The sequence below is a fragment of the Oncorhynchus tshawytscha genome, linkage group LG10 (genome assembly GCF_018296145.1).
Source record: "Oncorhynchus tshawytscha isolate Ot180627B linkage group LG10, Otsh_v2.0, whole genome shotgun sequence".
Classification (NCBI taxonomy): Eukaryota; Metazoa; Chordata; class Actinopteri; order Salmoniformes; family Salmonidae; genus Oncorhynchus; species Oncorhynchus tshawytscha.
The window spans coordinates 66,865,451-66,883,049 of NC_056438.1; the positions used below are offsets into that span (position 1 = coordinate 66,865,451).

The following is a 17,599-nucleotide window of genomic DNA, read 5'->3' on the forward strand; positions in this document are numbered from 1 at the left end:
CTACCTCAGGCGAGCAAACCTCAAGACTTCCTTAATATTAGATTTCGTGCACCAGTTGTTATTTACAAATAGACACAGACCGCCCCCCCCCTTGTCTTACCGGACCCAGCTGTTCTATCATGCAAATGCAGCGTAAACCCCACCAGCTGTATGTTATCTGTGTCTTCGCTCAGCCATGACTCGGTGAAACATAAAATATTACAGTTTTTAATGTCCCGTTGGTAGAATATTCATGATCGTAGCTTATCGTTATCCAATGATTGTACGTTGGCTAATAGGACTGATGGCAGATTACCCACTGGCCGTCGGATCCTTACAAGGCACCCTTACCCCTGACCTACACCCCTCTGTCTCTTTCTCATGTGAATGACAGGGATTTGGGCCTTGTCGGGTGTCTGAAGTAAATCCTTCAGGTCCGACTCGTTAAATAAAAAAATCTTTGTCCAGTACGAGGTGAGTAATCACTGTCCTGATATCCAGAAGCTCTTTTTGGTCATAAGAGACAGTATCTGAAACATTATGTACAAAATAAGTTTCAAATAATGCGAAAAAACACACACTATAGCACAATTGGTTAGGAGTCCGTAAAACGGCAGCCATTTCCCACGGCTCCATTCTTTGGTGTAGATAGGAACATTGCTGAATGACGTCCAATGGCTCTATCAAACAAGAACAACCATATCTACACGCACAAAAACAAATAGTGTGATCAGTATAACATAAAGCCTTCGAGAAATGCCCCCATCAATACACCCGAAGCAGTCATAGGGTGTATCATTCAGGACGCAAAGCCCAGACCTGCCATCCTCCTGGGTAATTATGTGTGAAACACATCTCACTGTCTTAGAAATGCCTCGAACATGATGAAAACAAGCCCTCAGGGTGAAAATCTCCTTTAACATAAAACACTGACATCTCACTGGTGTGGGGGTAAGTCTCAATGTAAAGGCATCAATAATTTGGAACTATGGATCTGCGAATGCCATCTAGTGGTCTTTCTTGATCTCAAGCAAGGATACCTGGCTTTGACAGATAAAATAATCTCACATGCAGTTGGTCAGTCAGTCGGACTCTGTGCAGTCAGTTGTTGAGCCTTTCTTTGGTTCTTCCCACGGTAACACAGTAGTATGTCGTAGTAACACTCATGTGTAACACAGTAGTAACACATATGATTTTGCAATATCATTTTAAACATGGACAGAATACATTCATGTCAATGAAGCTGTAATCAAAAAAGAAAACAGACCCTGATTTAAGGTAGTTTCTGAATCATTTAATCTTTAAATGACAAGTTAATTGATAGTCAATTATAGAAAGTGAAAGGGCTGCTTTACAGAATAACCAAAATGCATCTTAAACACTGCCCATCTCAGGCCCCCAGTCAACAGCCACCAACACTACTGGCCCAACCTAACCTAAGGAAAGGAAAGGAAAGCAAGAAGTCATATAGATCTAAACTCATTTAAATGCCATGTAAGACAGGGTTGTGGTTTGTTGTTTACCACCACTCACTCTACTGTCTTCTTCCTCTATCACACCAGCATCGCTTTCTTCTGCACCTTGATGGTCTCATAGGTGTCCTGACCTTTATGGGTCAAACCCTGTGAGAGGAAGAACAATGAGGGACTTGAAAACAACTTGAAATCCTTAAAACTGCAATACTCTTTATCATTTATGATATACTGTAAGTCATAATAAGAATAAGAAAAAATATCTTACTGCGTAAAGTCCCTCTCCTTTCTGTAAAATGGAAATTACGAGAGCTGTTATCTGCGTTGTTATCTGCAGAAGGCACACATGCACATGCACACACACAATTTATTTTATCAGAAGAACATTTAACAGAAGAACATCATTCCTCATTTCTCCTTCCGTCTTTCTCATGTTCTCCTTCTCTACTTCTTTTTATCGGCAAAGACAGGAATTGGTGTAGAAGACTAGACACAGAGGGTGATGATGCGACCGTTTAAAGCTTTCACTACTCTTAGCTTCCACTGTAATTTGATTGTCTTTCTACGCATCTGTTTACCGGGGTATTTCTGTATAACAGGATATAGTGTTGCATTTTAGTCTGACTGTAATGGAAACTGTGTTTATAAGTGGCAGGGTTGGTGGTCAGTTCTTGTTAACAGGAAATTATCACAGTTGCTGAAGGAGGGTGACGAAAAGCAGAACTGTGGACTTCGAGGTGACATGGTAAGACGGCATATGACTTAACACATTCCTCTTGCATAGCTAATTTGTTGAACAACCAGGATGAAAGATTTCGCCAGCTGAATTTGATCAACATTCAGATGTATACATATATTTTTTGGTTTGTAAAGAAAGCTAGTTGAATATTGGTTATTGAGAATATTGTGTAAATTATACATGCCCAATACACATTCACTTTCTCTCTCGCTCTTTCTTTCTCTCCATCTTACATACGCACACACATTTTTATTGTACCTGTGGATACCCGCCAGTGACCTGTGGAGGTCCGCCATTGTTTATGTAGATGGGATGCATCTGAGGAACATGATAAATATCATTTTAATTCAACAGCTGTGTGAATGTGAAACACGTTCTATTTATGTGGGAGCTGGTCTTTAATTGGTGTGGCATTTATATTCTTATTGATGTTTTGAATGTGCTATTATTATTGAAATATAAATAGAATTTTACAGTATGAATATTGTTAATATGTCATGGAGATATGTGTGCACTGCATACCCTGATGTATCATATGTTTTGTGGATGGTGGGATGATTTATAATGTGTTATAGAGGGTTTATAATTCCTTACCCTCAGTCTGCAGTACAAGATGGTGAGCATGACGCCGTAGATCACGAGAATCCCATCCAGGATATAACACAGTTTCCCGTCTGGCACTTGGGCCTCTGCACACATTATGATCACATTGCATCATCATCATCACTATCCCATCATCATGTAAAAAAATGTTTTATCTTCCATAAGCCTACTATTTGTATCTGTTCATGTTGTAATACTGCAAATAATGAATTATACATGTAATACACATTAGTGTTTAGAACATTGTAGTAAAATATAAAGATAAATCATCTATTGCATAGAGTACTGTATTACTAGGCCATTAAGTTGAGGATCAGGAGTAATTATCACAGTACACTGAGTATACATGCCCCTCTATGTGTGTGTGTGTGTGTGTATGTATATATATATATATATATACATATATATATAGTATAAATATCCCTGTCCATTATGGAATACAAAAGTGCTGAACATCATAATGTATAATAAAACAGGATTCTCACCTGCCATGCTGAAGTTCAAGAGTAGAGCGACCAAGATCAGAGATCCCCGAAACATCTTCGTAGCAGGCACAAAATGAAAGACACGGTTAAAGAGAGTAGATGGAGAGTTGGAGTACTTGGTGTTATTTCAATGGCTGACTGTGGGTTTCTGACACCTCTGAACAGAAAGTGCAGAGAGCTCTAGCAGGAAGTTATGGGCTCATACTGGTGTCCGTTTTTATATGCTAAAACCACATGCTTGTCCCCTTCCCACCCACAGATATACAGTACTTGTTAACTTCAGTGAGATGAGAAGATGGAAACACAAAGATGTACACATTTATGATGCATACATTATTACACTGTGCCTGGATACCTCATTATGTACCATACTGTAATTCAAAAGAATGGATACTGTATAAGGCTACTTGTTAGTGTGACTAACTTTCTTTAAAGTTGTGATGTAAATATAAAATAATATGGTGGTCCGAAACATAAACTTCAACATCGTATGATATGGCTAAATAAGAAGTTACTTTTCAGGGTGTTGACATGGTGTTGCATGTTGTCACTAAAGTATTGTTCACACTTCAGGCCTTAATGCTCAAATCAGTTTTGTTTTTCAAATTTTTTTAGGAATATTGACTGTCCAAACAGCAAGTTACAAGTAACCAAATCGGATTTGTGCATGTTCAGACAGCAGTCATTCGCTGACATGGCTACGCTATTTGTCGTAGTAGTGACAGGCGTGTGCACAGTGGTGTAGGCTGATTGGTGGTGGTGCTCCTGCTTCCTATCACACATAAGTTATGTAGCAAGCTAAGGTGACAACAATGCCTGCCTTGGACGTTTCCCAGTTGATTTGAATGTTCAAAATCATAGTGTAAGAACCCTTTAAAAGCCTCAAAGGATATGATCCAACTTTCTAAATGAGTTTCCCTAGCCACAGCAGTCAACTAGCTAGGTAGCTTTTTTGCTTTCTAGCACATTCACTACTTTGTAAACAATTATCTAGTTACCTACCACATGTTCTTGTCAACAAAGTAATTAGCAAACAACAAGATATGCCAAATAACATTCTAAAAATCACTTGAGGGCAAATAAATCAGATTTGACCGTTCAGACACAAGTCGCATGGCCAGGTATCAATCAAATTTATTTATAAACCCTCAGCTGATGTCACAAAGTGCTATACAGAAACCCAGCCTAAAACCCTAAACAGCAAGCAATGCAAATGTAGAAGCATGGTGGCTAGGAAAAACTCCCTATAAAGGCAGGAACCTAGGAAGAAACCTATAGAGGAACCAGGCTATGAGGGGTGGCCAGCCCTCTTCTGGCTGTGCTGGATGAGGATTTTAACAGTACATGGCCAAGATGTTCAAATGTTCATAGATGACCAGCAGGGTCAAATAATAATAATCACAGTGGTTGGTCAGCACCTCAGGAGAAAATGTCAGTTGGCTTTTCATAGCCGAGCATTCAGAGTTCAAGAAAGCAGGTGCGGTAGAGAGAGTCGAAAACAGCAGGTCCAGGACAAGGTAGCACATCCGGTGAACAGGTCAAGGTTCCATAGCCGCAGGCATTTTTGCTAACAGGGCAGGATAATGATAACCTCTTACAACCATCTGGAACTCTCCCAAGATTACATTCTGTTCCACTACACAGATTTCAGCAGTAATCAGTCTAGTAATATGAGGCTAGGAAAATGACAGACAGGGCTTCACACAATCACAACTCGGTGTGTGTGAGAAAAAGTAGTGAGAGAGAGAACAGGCGCACAGGAAAATGGTTTAATAATGTCAAAAACATCTAGCACACTATACAAGCTACTATTATTAATAAAATAAACAATGCAAGTCAAATGTACACATGTACAAGCTGTCCTCTTTTCCAAAAGTAAATGTTTAATTTTTATTGAATTGCATTATAACTTAGGCATCTTTAAAAAAAAAAAGAAACAAATAAGCTCATCATATAAAATGTACCTAAACCCTAAATTCTAGAATCCATAAAAAACTGGAACAACCATTTGCGTTCTGTCATCCAGATGTTCTCGTCAGTTATGTCAACTAGTTCTGAACTTTGTTTCATTGGTTGTTCTCACAGAAATGAAGGGCATTTCTGCTTGAATTAAAATGACTGGCAGTCATAGTGGCTCAGTTGTCCAAAAGAAGGTTTGAAGAACAGTTTGGAGCAGTTCAAGTCTCAACACCAGGCTGCCAGTTACAGTATGTCTTGGCTAGAACCGAGAAGTTTAGTGGTCAGAGAAGTGGTTCTTTGCCAGAGATGACCGGAAAGCGTTTCGTAGTTCACACATGGGTAAGGCTGTTGGATGCCGCAATCATACTGTGCTTGTTTTAATATGTGGCACAATCTGGTGATTTGCTACAACTGCAGAGGACTTGCAGTGAGGATACAATCACATGTTCCTGGTCAGAGGGAGATGGATGGAGGACAGTGGACACAGGGTAAAGGCAAGAGGAGACCGTTCAAAAAAAGCATAATTGAACTACAGGTTCTTCAGGACAGTCTGTCTGAGAAAGCTGTCCCAAGGCAGGGATGTATTCTCAGATTTCCTCATTCAATGTTACCAAAATCATGATAACGTGTGTAAAAAGGCAAGCATAAAATGAAATGAGAGCCACATATACACAGAATATATGACTCCTTACAACATACAGTATCAGGTACAACAAGCTCAGGAATGTAGTTCCTTCCCAAACAGATGAAGACAGTTGGCCTACAGGCAAGAAGAAAAACCTTAACTCAATACGTATACATTCAGTAATAAAAAAAGTCACACCCTATATAAAACAGTCCTAGTCATCACTTCAAGCACAACACACTGGCAATGAGTAGAAGCTGTATACCAACTTCGCAGTCAGCTGACTTATATTTTAGTCATTTAGCAGACACTCTTATCCAGAGTGACTTACAGGAGCAGTTATGGTAAATTGCCTTGCTCAAGGGCACAGATTTCCAAGCTGGTCGGCTCAGGATTCGAACCAGCAACCTTTTGGTTACTGGCCCAACGCTTTTAACCGTCAGCCTGCCTGCCACCTTTGAGAGTTGTACTCTGATTGGTCATTTTGTAAGACATGACAGAGCCCCTCTAACGGGGTCATGGCTAGAAGGGATCCAGCTTTTGTCAAATTAACGTTAGGTTGACTTTTCGTAGCAGGTTAGGAGAATTAACGTACCAGGTTAAGATAATTAGGTTAAGGGTTAGCTAAAATGCAACTTTTGATGTTAATTTGACAAAAGCTGAATCCATTCTAGCCATGACCCTCTGGCAGTCAGATAGTGATCTTTATGTGAAGAGTTTACTACACAGTGATGTATTCCAGTGGTTGCAGTCAAAGTAGCAAAAATTGCTGTTATTCATGAGAATAAATGTAGGCCAATGCTCCCTTTGGAAAAACAAGGGAATTTTACAGTGTATCATAAAGACATGGTCAAGGCATCCATCTTCTTTCTATGGAAGATTGTAGCTTCATCACATTCTGTTAACATCCATGACAATGGTTCAATAGGAGATTACATGATCTAGCACCCTGCGTATCCCAATAGGATGAGGGGCCTCCACTGACCCCCTCTACACAGAGGTCTCCGACTGTAGCCTCATCACAAACTTGTGGCTCTTGGGGTCGATAAACTCCTCACCAATACGCAGGAAGGGGAGGGGCTGCACCGTGACGACCAGAGAGAAGTCAAGGCGGCGCAGGGAGAAGACCAGACCGTGGCGCAGGGCAGAGGTCACCGGCTCCTCGCTCACTAGAGTCCAATGGCGCCCCCTGCCGTTCTCGCGCTGGTACTGCAAGGTAGGGCCCGGGCTGAGGTAACGCTCTAGGAAAGCCTGAAAAGACAAAAATACAGCCTTTCAAAATCAACCTTAGTGAGGAAGACCTGTGAATGGGTACAGAGTAGATGAGTAGTTAAACACAAGTGACTGTTTGAATTGTAGATCTGATCAAATGCATGCTATTTATCCCAAAAGCTGTTGTAACATTATACCCAGGAAGTGACACAATGTATCCCTTCTCTTTGCAGGTTATACATTATAGACAAGTGAACGTGATACGTTGTTTCTCACCTTGGGGGTCATGTTGTGAGTGATACAGAACTGCAGGTGTGTGAGGATGCTCTCCATGCTGTGGTAGGGCTGCTGGCGTGTGGTCCTCAGGTACTTCTGCATGGCCCGGGCCATGGGGGCGAAGATGGCCTGAGCCGCCTCCCGGGGGTCCATCACCTCACGGGGGTGTTTGGGGGACGATGCTGCGGGGTCATCATCCTGGAGACGCTTGATGTGGGTGAAGGCCTCTTCCACTGCCACTACCAGCCTGGACAACACAACAATCATCATTATGATCACCATCATCATGCTCCCGAGTGGTGCAGCGGTCTAAGGCACTGTATCTCAGTGCAAGAGCCATCACTGCAGTCCCTGGTTCGAATCCAGGCTGCATCACACCCGCCCGTGATTGGGAATCCCGTAGGGCGGCGCACAATTGGCCCAGTGTCATCCGAGTTTGGCCGGGGTAGACCGTCATTGTAAATAATAATTTGTTCTTAACGGACTTGCCTAGTTAAATAAAGGTTCAATATTTTATTATTATTTTTATTTATTTTTAAATCATGATACAGGAGAGCTTAATGGATAGTGTCATCAGTCATCATTACTGTGCCTGAAATACACTATGAAAGGGACTGGTCATTCTCTAGCAACGTTCATAACAAAATTCACTGAACACAAACATTAACAGGGTTTGTCCCTCTGTAATCACTTTCAAGTATATTATAGAAATGTATCGGAAACAGGATGTTGTCCGCCTTACCTGGCCTTCCGCTTGCGGCACCTGCGGTCCAGCTCGGCCTCCTCGTAGTAATACTCACTGTGAGAGTTGTCTCTCCTGCGGGCTGCAGCAGCAATCATGGCCCTGGACTGACTGTTGGTGTTATTGGTGCTGTTGTCTGTGGATCAAGACATATACAGTGGGGCAAAAAAGTATTTAGTCAGCCACCAATTGTGCAAGTTCTCCCACTTAAAAAGATGAGAGGCCTGTAATTTTCATCAAAGGTACACTTCAACTATGACAGACAAAATCAGAAAAACAAATCCAGAAAATCACATTGTAGGATTTTTAATGAATTTATTTGCAAATTATGGTGGAAAATAAGTATTTGGTCAATAACAAAAGTTTATCTCAATACTTTGTTATATACCCTTTGTTGGCAATGAGAGGTCAAACGTTTTCTGTAAGTCTTCACAAGGTTTTCACACACTGTTGCTGGCATTTTGGCCCATTCCTCCATGCAGATCTCCACTAGAGCAGTGATGTTTTGGGGCTGTTGCTGGGCAACACGGACTTTCAACTCCCTCCAAATATTTTCTATGGGGTTGAGATCTGGAGACTGGCTAGGCCACTCCAGGACCTTGAAATGCTTCTTACGAAGCCACTCCTTCGTTGCCCGGGCGGTGCATTTGGGATCATTGTCATGCTGAAAGACCCAGCCACGTTTCATCTTCAGTGCCCTTGCTGATGGAAGGAGGTTTTCACTCAAAATCTCACGATACATAGCCCCATTCATTCTTTCCTTTACACGGATCAGTCGTCCTGGTCCCTTTGCAGGAAAACAGCCCCAAATCATAATGTTTCCACCCCCATGCTTCACAGTAGGTATGGTGTTCTTTGGATGCAACTCAGCATTATTTGTCCTCCAAACACGACGAGTTGAGTTTTTACCAAAAAGTTATATTTCGGTTTCATCTGACCATATGACATTCTCCCAATCTTCTTCTGGATCATCCAAATGCTCTCTAGCAAACTTTAGATGGGCCTGGACATGTACTGGCTTACGCAGGGGGACACGTCTGGCACTGCAGGATTTGAGTCCCTTGCGGCGTAGTGTGTTACTGATGGTAGGCTTTGTTACTTTGGTCCCAGCTCTGTGCAGGTCATTCACTAGGTCCCCCCGTGTGGTTCTGGGATTTTTGCTCACCGTTCTTGTGATCATTTTGACCCCACGGGGTGAGATCTTGCGTGGAGCCCCAGATCGAGGGAGATTATCAGTGGTCTTGTATGTCTTCCATTTCCTAATAATTGCTCCCACAGTTGATTTCTTCAAACCAAGCTGCTTACCTATTGCAGATTCAGTCTTCCCAGCCTGGTGCAGGTCTACAACTTTGTTTCTGGTGTCCTTTGACAGCTCTTTGGTCTTGGCCATAGTGGAGTTTGGAGTGTGACTGTTTGAGGTTGTGGACAGGTGTCTTTTATACTGATAACAAGTTCAAACAGGTGCCATTAATACAGGTAACGAGTGGAGGACAGAGGAGCCTCTTAAAGAAGAAGTTACAGGTCTGTGAGAGCCAGAAATCTTGCTTGTTTGTAGGTGACCAAATACTTATTTTCCACCATAATTTGCAAATAAATTCATTAAAAATCCTACAATGTGATTTTCTGGATTTTTTCCCTCATTTTGTCTGTCATAGTTGAAGTGTACCTATGATGAAAATTACAGGCCTCTCATCTTTTTAAGTGGGAGAACTTGCACAATTGGTGGCTGACTAAGTACTTTTTTTCCCCCACTGTACATCAGTCAGTGGATGGATGGATGAATGGAGTGAGGTTGGGGTTGGTTAGTTGGTGGATGAATGGAGTGAGGTAGGGGTTGGTTAGTTGGTGGATGAATGGAGTGAGGTAGGGGTTGGTTAGTTGGTGGATGAATGGAGTGAGGTAGGGGTTGGTTAGTTGGTGGATGAATGGAGTGAGGTAGGGTAGTTGGTGGATGAATGGAGTGAGGTAGGGTAGTTGATTAGTTGGTGGATGAATGGAGTGAGGTAGGGTAGTTGGTTAGTTGGTGGATGAATGGAGTGAGGTAGGGTAGTTGGTTAGTTGGTGGATGAATGGATGGATAGAGGGATGAGGTAGAGAAAGTAAGTAGTATACAGTGCTATTTACCATCCAGAGAGTAGATTTTGAATCCAGACATCTTCTTGGAGAGGATAGACTTGGGCAGGTTGAGCAGGGCAGGGTTGTAGACAGGAAAGTCCCTGTAGTACTGATCCAGAACCCACACTGCTGCCCTCTGGACACTGGAACACACAGACACCATCAGCATCACATTGAGCATGCAGAAACAGCTATAATGTACATACTTGCCCTGTGTAAAACCATGACAGGATGGACCATCATCATTGTGAGATCCATCGTCATCATAATCTTTATCATTGTGTTAGTAATGATCATCCTCATCCTGACACTCTACAGTCACACACAGACAGCACAGACTGACCTGAGGTGTCCCACGTTGTAGAAGCGGCTAGCCCCGTCTGTGGTGCGCACCACCTTGAGGCAGAAGGCAGGCTGCAGGTGTCTGACCTCCAGTAGCACCAGGGCCAGGTACTGGATGAAGAGCAGCGCGTCCACCAGCGACGCCGCATACTCCACGATGCCTCTATAGTCCCTTTCCCGGGGCTCCAGCACGCGCACGCCGTAGAACAGCCAGTAGGACGCCACGAACAGGAACACCAGCACCATGAGCAGGCAGCGGAAGACGAAGAAGCGGGGCAGGGTGGCGCGTGGAGGGCACAGGAACAGCGCCCAGGAGGAGATGAGGAGCACCAGGAGCTTGAAGGCCAGAGAGACGTATAGACCCTCGCAGGGCGTGCCGCAGGGCTCCAGGGCCTCACGCCACAGCAGCTGGGGAAGGACCAGGAAGGCCAGGGGGGTGAACAGGGCGAACAGGCCCAGGCAGCCACCCAGCACAGGCCCCAGGAAGCGCTTGCATTCCAGAGGAGACGATTCCTCCAGCTCCTTGGAGACGCGTGTCAGGTCCTCGTTGGAAACGCTGTGTTCTGATGTGCCTGTGACCACAGTGGTGGTCTCACCCCAGTTGTCATCCTACAGAGAGGAACAGAGACAGGAGATCATGTAAACATACAGGAGAGATTGGAAAGGGGACTTTAAAGAGATATGAGAGGATAGAGATGTTGAGATTTGGATGGGTAGGGAAGATGACTGGGGCCCTGAGGTTTTTCTGACCACATAACCTGATCTGAGTTTTTCCTGCTTAGGTCACATGGTCAGGAAAACCTCTGGCCCTATTATGAGATAAGGATTTTGAGATGTAGAGGGGTTGGAGAGGAGGTTGTGATTCTGACCCGGTCATCTCCGCGGGTGGATTCTGCATCTAGCAGTGGCTCCCCAGGGGCATGGACGGTCACAGACTTGTCTCCACGGCTGCTGCCATCTCTGCTCTTGGAGCGATGCCTGTCCCTCCGATCCCTGGAGCACAGAAACAGGACAACCACACAGTTATGTCAGTGTGTTAAGCCCATGTCATTGTGTGACCGAAGCCTGGGGGTACATGTGTGATCCGTGCGTGTGGTTGCTCATCAATGTGCCCATTGACTATTTGATCGATGTGTATTACACACATGCCTTTGATCTCAGTGTTTACAGTGTGCGTGCACGCTTGGGTGGTCACAAATGCCCCAAAAACACACTTCTGGTACCTGTGCTTGCGGGAGCTGCGGGAGTGGGACGACTTGTAGGAGTAGCCCGAGTACTGTGACTCGTTGTCCATGTCGCGGGTCGGTGGGCAGGGTTTGTGGGCCCCTCCTCCCCCCGTGGCTTGTTCCCTGGCTCCGCCCAGCTGGCTCTTGCGCTCAGAGATGGACTTGGTGGACAGGGCCAGAGGCAGCTTCAGCAGGTCAACCTTACTCCTGAAGGAATCTATTTTGGAGGCCGGAGGACAGGGAGAGGTAGAAGAGCCCACCAGATAGAGGGAATCAGGGAAACGATGGAAGGAGAAGAAAAGCTAGACTAGACAGGGGGGGTAAAAAGATATGATGGTTGGGAGTATAGGAGGCGGGTGTTGAAGTGGACAGGTCCTGAAATAGAGGAGAAAAGGGGTAGATTTAGTGACAAAAACCAACTCCTATCCCTAAGCTGTGGTGTTTAAAACCAACCAGTTTCTTGGTATTTGACCCCAACTGTCTGTGCAACTCAAGACGACGTTAGCCAATTGAGCTAAAATATGTTAGCTCTAGGGGTAAAGATAAGCCTTCAGATCTCAGGGAAGGTTGGTCCTCACGTGAGCATAGTTCTACAGGCCATAAGACTGCAGTGAGATGAGGTTCTGGAAAGCCTACAGATCCGATACAATGGCAGCCACATTGGATTACTGTGTTTTCACAAACTTATTTGACCTCTCCCTCTTTCCCCATCTCACATTCCCTCTTGGTCTCCCTTGGTCCCCTGGGTAACAGGGCCTCTCCGCTGCCATGGTGATGAAAGAGGGTGTTCAGCTGGAGGGGATTTGAGGTTGACAGTTTCCATGGGAACCTGACCTTACCCCACCCTCTCATACCCTGAGGAAAATGCCAAATAAATACAAGTGTTTGTGTGACTGTCTTGTCACATGCTTAATTGATAGGGGCACTATGTAAATTGTATGGGCTAACCATGTTAATTGGAGAGCTTGATGTTAATTGGAGAGCTTGATTTGTCACGTGTGGGGCGATAGTAAGTCATAGCCTTGCAAGGCATTCAATTAAACAACTCCACCAAAATACCATTATATTCTCAAGTTCCCTCCTTCCATAAAAAATGTAAAAGTATGTGTGTGTCTGCTTGCACAAGTTGACATAAACCTTGTCTTAGTAGAGTGCCCCACTGTTTATGCTAATAAACACAGCCTTTGTACACACCAATAAAAACATATGAGCCCCAGAGCATGTGCTCAACTTCAGCTACCATCGCATGCTGAAAAGAAACAATCTATTAATCAGTCTCTATGGAGGTGCTGTGTAAAGGATGTGGGGAAAAATGTATGCTTAATGTATATGAAATTCGAGACAAGGTAGGCTACCCTACAAGGTAGGCTACGCTACAAGGTAGGCTACGCTACGCTACATAGTGAGGAGCAGGGAGAAGACATGCTCATCCCAGCTTGCTGTTAGTATTCCCGTGATCTGGACTTGATCCCCCAAGGACAGACCAGGCCGTCTGCTTGATACTGGGGATATGATGAACACCTGATCCATCAAGGTGTGGTCTGCTGGAGAGATGTATAGGCCTAGATAGAGTTTCCTTTCCCTATTCAACCCTGTGTGTCTTGTGACCCAGTTAATTAACTGTGCGGGTGGTGGTGGTGACTCCTCACGTGACTAACGCCAACCTCACTCAACCACATCATCATGTCATAAAGGCTAACCAGAGCCACGTAATTAGAGAGTTGGGCCATTGAGGTTTCTGCATTATGATGCATTAACATGACACTCCAAAATTCTGTGGCAGCCATGTTAGCGCCTTGTTAACATAACATATTTAAATAATGGTATAACTGAATGTCTAGAATTACAACAATATAAAAAAAATGTTTTAAATGGCCCAACTCTCTAAATACTCGGCTCTGAGGCCAACCATACCGTAGCAATCTAAACAAACATAGAAAGCTGTCAGATTCACCTGCCTGTGCTTGTAGAAAATCCATACACAAGCAAGCCCAGTAACAAATCAACCCAATTCACTTTTAGCAGCCTAATCTGGCCCTGTAGTCATATTATATATAGATATATACACACAAAAATGGTTTTTATTATTTTCCTCCCAATTTCAATTACAATCTTGTCTCAACGCTGCAACTCTCCAAGGGACTCACTCGGGAGAGGCGAAGGTCTAGTCATGCGACCTCTGAAACATGACTCGCCAAACCTACTAACACCCGCCCACTAAACCTGGAAGCCAGCTGCACGCAGGCGCCCGGCCCGCCACAAGGAGTCGCTAGAGTGCGATGAGCCAAGTAAAGCCCCCCCAGACAAACCCTCCCCTAACCCGGACAATGCTGGGCCAATTGTGCGACACCCCATTGGACCCCCGGTCGAGGCCGGTTGTGACACAGCCCGGGATCTAACCCGGGTCTGTAGTGACGCCTCAAGAACCGTGATGCAGTGCCTTAGACAGCTGCACCACTCGGGAGGCCCCTATTTATTTATTTTAATAGGTAGTCCCACTGAACCTTAGTCTCTTAAAATATTAATTTTATATTTAAACGTTATTTTAAAAAGATGATGATCCAGTCAGACAAGGGCTTTCCTGACAGTGTATTACTACTATGCACGTCTCATTGCTTCATAGTGAGTATCATAGATGCCTTGCCTTCTCTGAGTACATCTCTCTCTTCACATGATCCTACACCATTACCTAGACTACCATAACAGCACACATGCCTGACAAATGACACCACCATCTCCTTCCACTCTCACAAAGTTTAATCTTTTAATGGCGCTTGGTGAATATAAGCCGGGGAGGTGATATACGCCTAACTACATGCCCACACAGAGAGACCCTTCAAAACCATTTGTATTAAATCAAATCCAAACTTTCACCAACTGCTTGAGGGAGTGGTCCAAAAAGTCCAAACAGAAACAATGATCATAGTGTCAAAGAGGTATGTTACTTCATGTCAGAGTAATGATCATAGTGTCAAAGTGGTATGTTACTTCATGTCAGAGTAATGATCAGTGTCAAAGTGGTATGTTACTTCATGTCAGAGTAATGATCAGTGTCAAAGAGGTATGTTACTTCATGTCAGAGTAATGATCAGTGTCAAAGAGGTATGTTACTTCATGTCAGAGTAATGATCAGTGTCAAAGAGGTATGTTACTTCATGTCAGAGTAATGATCATAGTGTCAAAGGGTATGTTACTTCATGTCAGAGTAATGATCATAGTGTCAAAGTGGTATGTTACTTCATGTCAGAGTAATGATCAGTGTCAAAGAGGTATGTTACTTCATGTCAGAGTAATGATCAGTGTCAAAGAGGTATGTTACTTCATGTCAGAGTAATGATCATAGTGCCAAAGCGTATGTTACTTCATGTCAGAGTAATGATCATAGTGTCAAAGTGGTATGTTACTTCATGTCAGAGTAATGAGCATAGTGTCAAAGTGGTATGTTACTTCATGTCAGAGTAATGATCATAGTGTCAAAGAGGTATGTTACTTCATGTCAGAGTAATGATCAGTGTCAAAGAGGTATGTTACTTCATGTCAGAGTAATGATCAGTGTCAGAGGTATGTTACTTCATGTCAGAGTAATGCTCATAGTGTCAAAGAGGTATGTTACTTCATGTCAGAGTAATGATCATAGTGTCAAAGAGGTATGTTACTTCATGTCAGAGTAATGATCATAGTGTCAAAGAGGTATGTTACTTCATATCAGAGTAATATGAAGGAAAAAATGGCAACTGTGAAAATAAATGAAATAAAACGAAATAAACAAAGCCCAGCACCAGTGGTGTAGAGAGAGTGTATGAGAGAGGGCCACACACACACCATTTCAAACCCCACCCACCTACTGCTAGCTGCAAAAACACCAGAAAACCCACTGGAAAACAGACAACTATGCACTCTCAACCTTTGTGCCCAATCTGCCCATGTGATATGAAGTGGAGCTGGTGTGTGTAGAATACAATGTGGAAGATGGGGTGTGGCCAAATCAATAGATTATGGACTGGACAGTGCAATCTTGTTACGATTGATACAAGAGGGGCAAGACAATTTACCAAACACAAACTGTGCTCATAAGACATATTCAAGCCCATGCATGGGTTAGAGGTTACCACTGTCCCAAGTCTTGCCTCTGTCACCATTGACTTCGCCTCATCTATAGGCCTATGACTTGTTGGCCTGTTTATTTTGAGAGCCACGGCAGCTGGGACAATAGTCTGGGCATTGGGAACTCTACAGTAGCCCAAGCAAAAGCTAGTAGCCAATTACTACATGATAAAGGTAGGCATAAAATTAACAAAATAATAATATTGTAGCCAGCTGTTATTTTGTGTATATATTTTGGATGATTGCAGTGGCAAAGTTGGTTATTTGTTGTACTTTCATTAGCTTCTGATAATTTTACAAGACCATTTTGATTTCATTATGTGTAACACAAAAGTTAACATTAACCTAACATAACTTTCAACTGAACACATTGTAATTGTGTACATTTGAGTAATTTAGCAGACACTCTGACTTACAGGAGCAAATAGGGTTAAGAGCTTTACTTAGGGCACATATAGATTATTTTCACCTAATGTGTTCGGGGATTCGAACCAGCGACCTTTCGGTAACCGGTCCAACGCTCTTAACCACTAGGCTACTTGCTGCCCAGTTTTTGTAGTTTACTTTGATCGGAAAGTAAAACAAGCACCAGCATTTGAGCTGCTGCAGTAGTCTACATACATACTGTTTCACTTTAATTTCTAGACTGCAGAATACATTTATTACATGCCTAGCTACAGTCCTTTTTACAATGTTACAATCTTGTTACAATGGGGGCAATCCTTGCTACCATGTTGTAACAATGTTACAAACATGTACTTTAACCACCAGCTGAATCAGATACACTGTAGCAAGTTATATTCGTAACATACTGGCATGCATCAGCCTCATTTCGTGCCCAGCCTGTTTAGAACAGGGACCAACATGAAGGTCTATTAATAATTAAACATCACAACCACAAAGGACTGAATGAAACAATAACCTGTTACTACATGAGCAATAAACTAGCAAACAAAATATGTTAATCGAAGATTCACCTACGAAAAACAAGTTATAAATGCTAATTGTATGCAACATCAGCATCGTCCATTATGAGGGTTAGGGCAAACAATGGGGCGAGACTGACATTTCCAGTCGGCGAATCTTTTCACCCTCTTTTCGAAAGGGAAAACCCTGAATGAATGGATCATGCACATTGAAATAAACACCAACCTTCCGCGAAAATTCTCACGAAGCTGGAACCCATGTATCCTCTCCGAGTCTAGTTTCCATGCCGTCGCGATGAGGGTAGGCTACTTCCTCCCAAATTGTTGGGGACTCAGGACTCAGCCCTACGAACCGTCCGATATCTGGTTAGATACCGTAGATACGTGTCCAGGGTGAAAATAACAATAGGCCCGATCAGGGGTCCTCTCTAAACTTCCCTGCAACTGCTGTCTCGAGCGACAACAGACTTATTGTTTCGGAAACATGAGACTCTAGCGCCTATTTATTTTGTCTTCCCGTGTACTTCAATGGTCAATGAGGTCCAAACATTGTTCTCTATACCTATCCACACTGAAAAACTGCTTAGATGTCTCAAAATATTAATTCAGGTATTTTCTCACGTTCCTCATTTCCCCCCCTCAACAGTAGTACCCTGGGGCCTGCCCCCGATTCATTGCCCCTCCTCCACTCCTTTTTTTTGTGGAACCTCAAGGCTGATGACGTAGCCAACTTCAGACCCCCCATATAACATCCTACTTAGAACTAGTACCAAAATCAGTGATGCCAAAAAAAC

The 17,599-nt window shown here is 43.4% G+C and overlaps 2 protein-coding genes across 4 annotated transcripts; both read right to left on the bottom strand.

Annotated features, from left to right (window-relative positions):
- Positions 1-1,251: 1,251 nt before the first annotated feature.
- Positions 1,252-3,460, bottom strand: LOC112260730 (high affinity immunoglobulin epsilon receptor subunit gamma). Of its 3 annotated transcripts, none has more exons than XM_024436041.2 (6): positions 3,279-3,460; positions 2,785-2,879; positions 2,449-2,508; positions 1,720-1,782; positions 1,513-1,601; positions 1,252-1,415 (listed from the first exon to the last, which is right to left on the bottom strand). In XM_024436041.2, the coding sequence occupies exons 1-5, from the start codon at positions 3,331-3,333 to the stop codon at positions 1,533-1,535; spliced, it is 342 nt and encodes a 113-aa protein (XP_024291809.1). In that variant the 5' UTR covers positions 3,334-3,460; the 3' UTR covers positions 1,252-1,415; positions 1,513-1,532. The 3 variants fall into 3 exon arrangements, with proteins under 3 accessions (XP_024291809.1, XP_042184836.1, XP_024291810.1); XM_042328902.1 differs by having other exon boundaries at positions 1,720-1,740; positions 3,279-3,459; XM_024436042.2 differs by having other exon boundaries at positions 1,252-1,601; positions 1,720-1,740; positions 3,279-3,459.
- Positions 3,461-5,033: 1,573 nt separating this feature from the next.
- LOC112260731 (vang-like protein 2) lies at positions 5,034-17,486 on the bottom strand. Its single transcript, XM_024436043.2, has 8 exons — positions 17,032-17,486; positions 11,773-12,150; positions 11,419-11,542; positions 10,551-11,158; positions 10,217-10,350; positions 8,093-8,228; positions 7,351-7,597; positions 5,034-7,113 (listed from the first exon to the last, which is right to left on the bottom strand). The coding sequence occupies exons 2-8, from the start codon at positions 11,841-11,843 to the stop codon at positions 6,853-6,855; spliced, it is 1,581 nt and encodes a 526-aa protein (XP_024291811.1). The 5' UTR covers positions 11,844-12,150; positions 17,032-17,486; the 3' UTR covers positions 5,034-6,852.
- Positions 17,487-17,599: the final 113 nt, after the last annotated feature.

Excerpts from the sequence above, each read along its gene's own strand:
- LOC112260731 (XM_024436043.2), bottom strand. The coding sequence starts at position 11,843 with ATGGACAACGAGTCACAGTACTCGGGCTACTCCTACAAGTCGTCCCAC. Across the intron at positions 8,229-10,216 it reads CAAAATCTACTCTCTGGATG|ACAACAGCACCAATAACACC; the intron begins GTAAATAGCACT and ends CTTGATCCACAG. Across the intron at positions 7,598-8,092 it reads TGCCGCAAGCGGAAGGCCAG|GCTGGTAGTGGCAGTGGAAG; the intron begins GTAAGGCGGACA and ends TGTGTTGTCCAG.
- LOC112260730 (XM_024436041.2), bottom strand. The coding sequence starts at position 3,333 with ATGTTTCGGGGATCTCTGATCTTGGTCGCTCTACTCTTGAACTTCAGC. Across the intron at positions 2,509-2,784 it reads TCTTGTACTGCAGACTGAGG|ATGCATCCCATCTACATAAA; the intron begins GTAAGGAATTAT and ends CATGTTCCTCAG. Across the intron at positions 1,783-2,448 it reads TCACTGGCGGGTATCCACAG|ATAACAACGCAGATAACAGC; the intron begins GTACAATAAAAA and ends TGCCTTCTGCAG.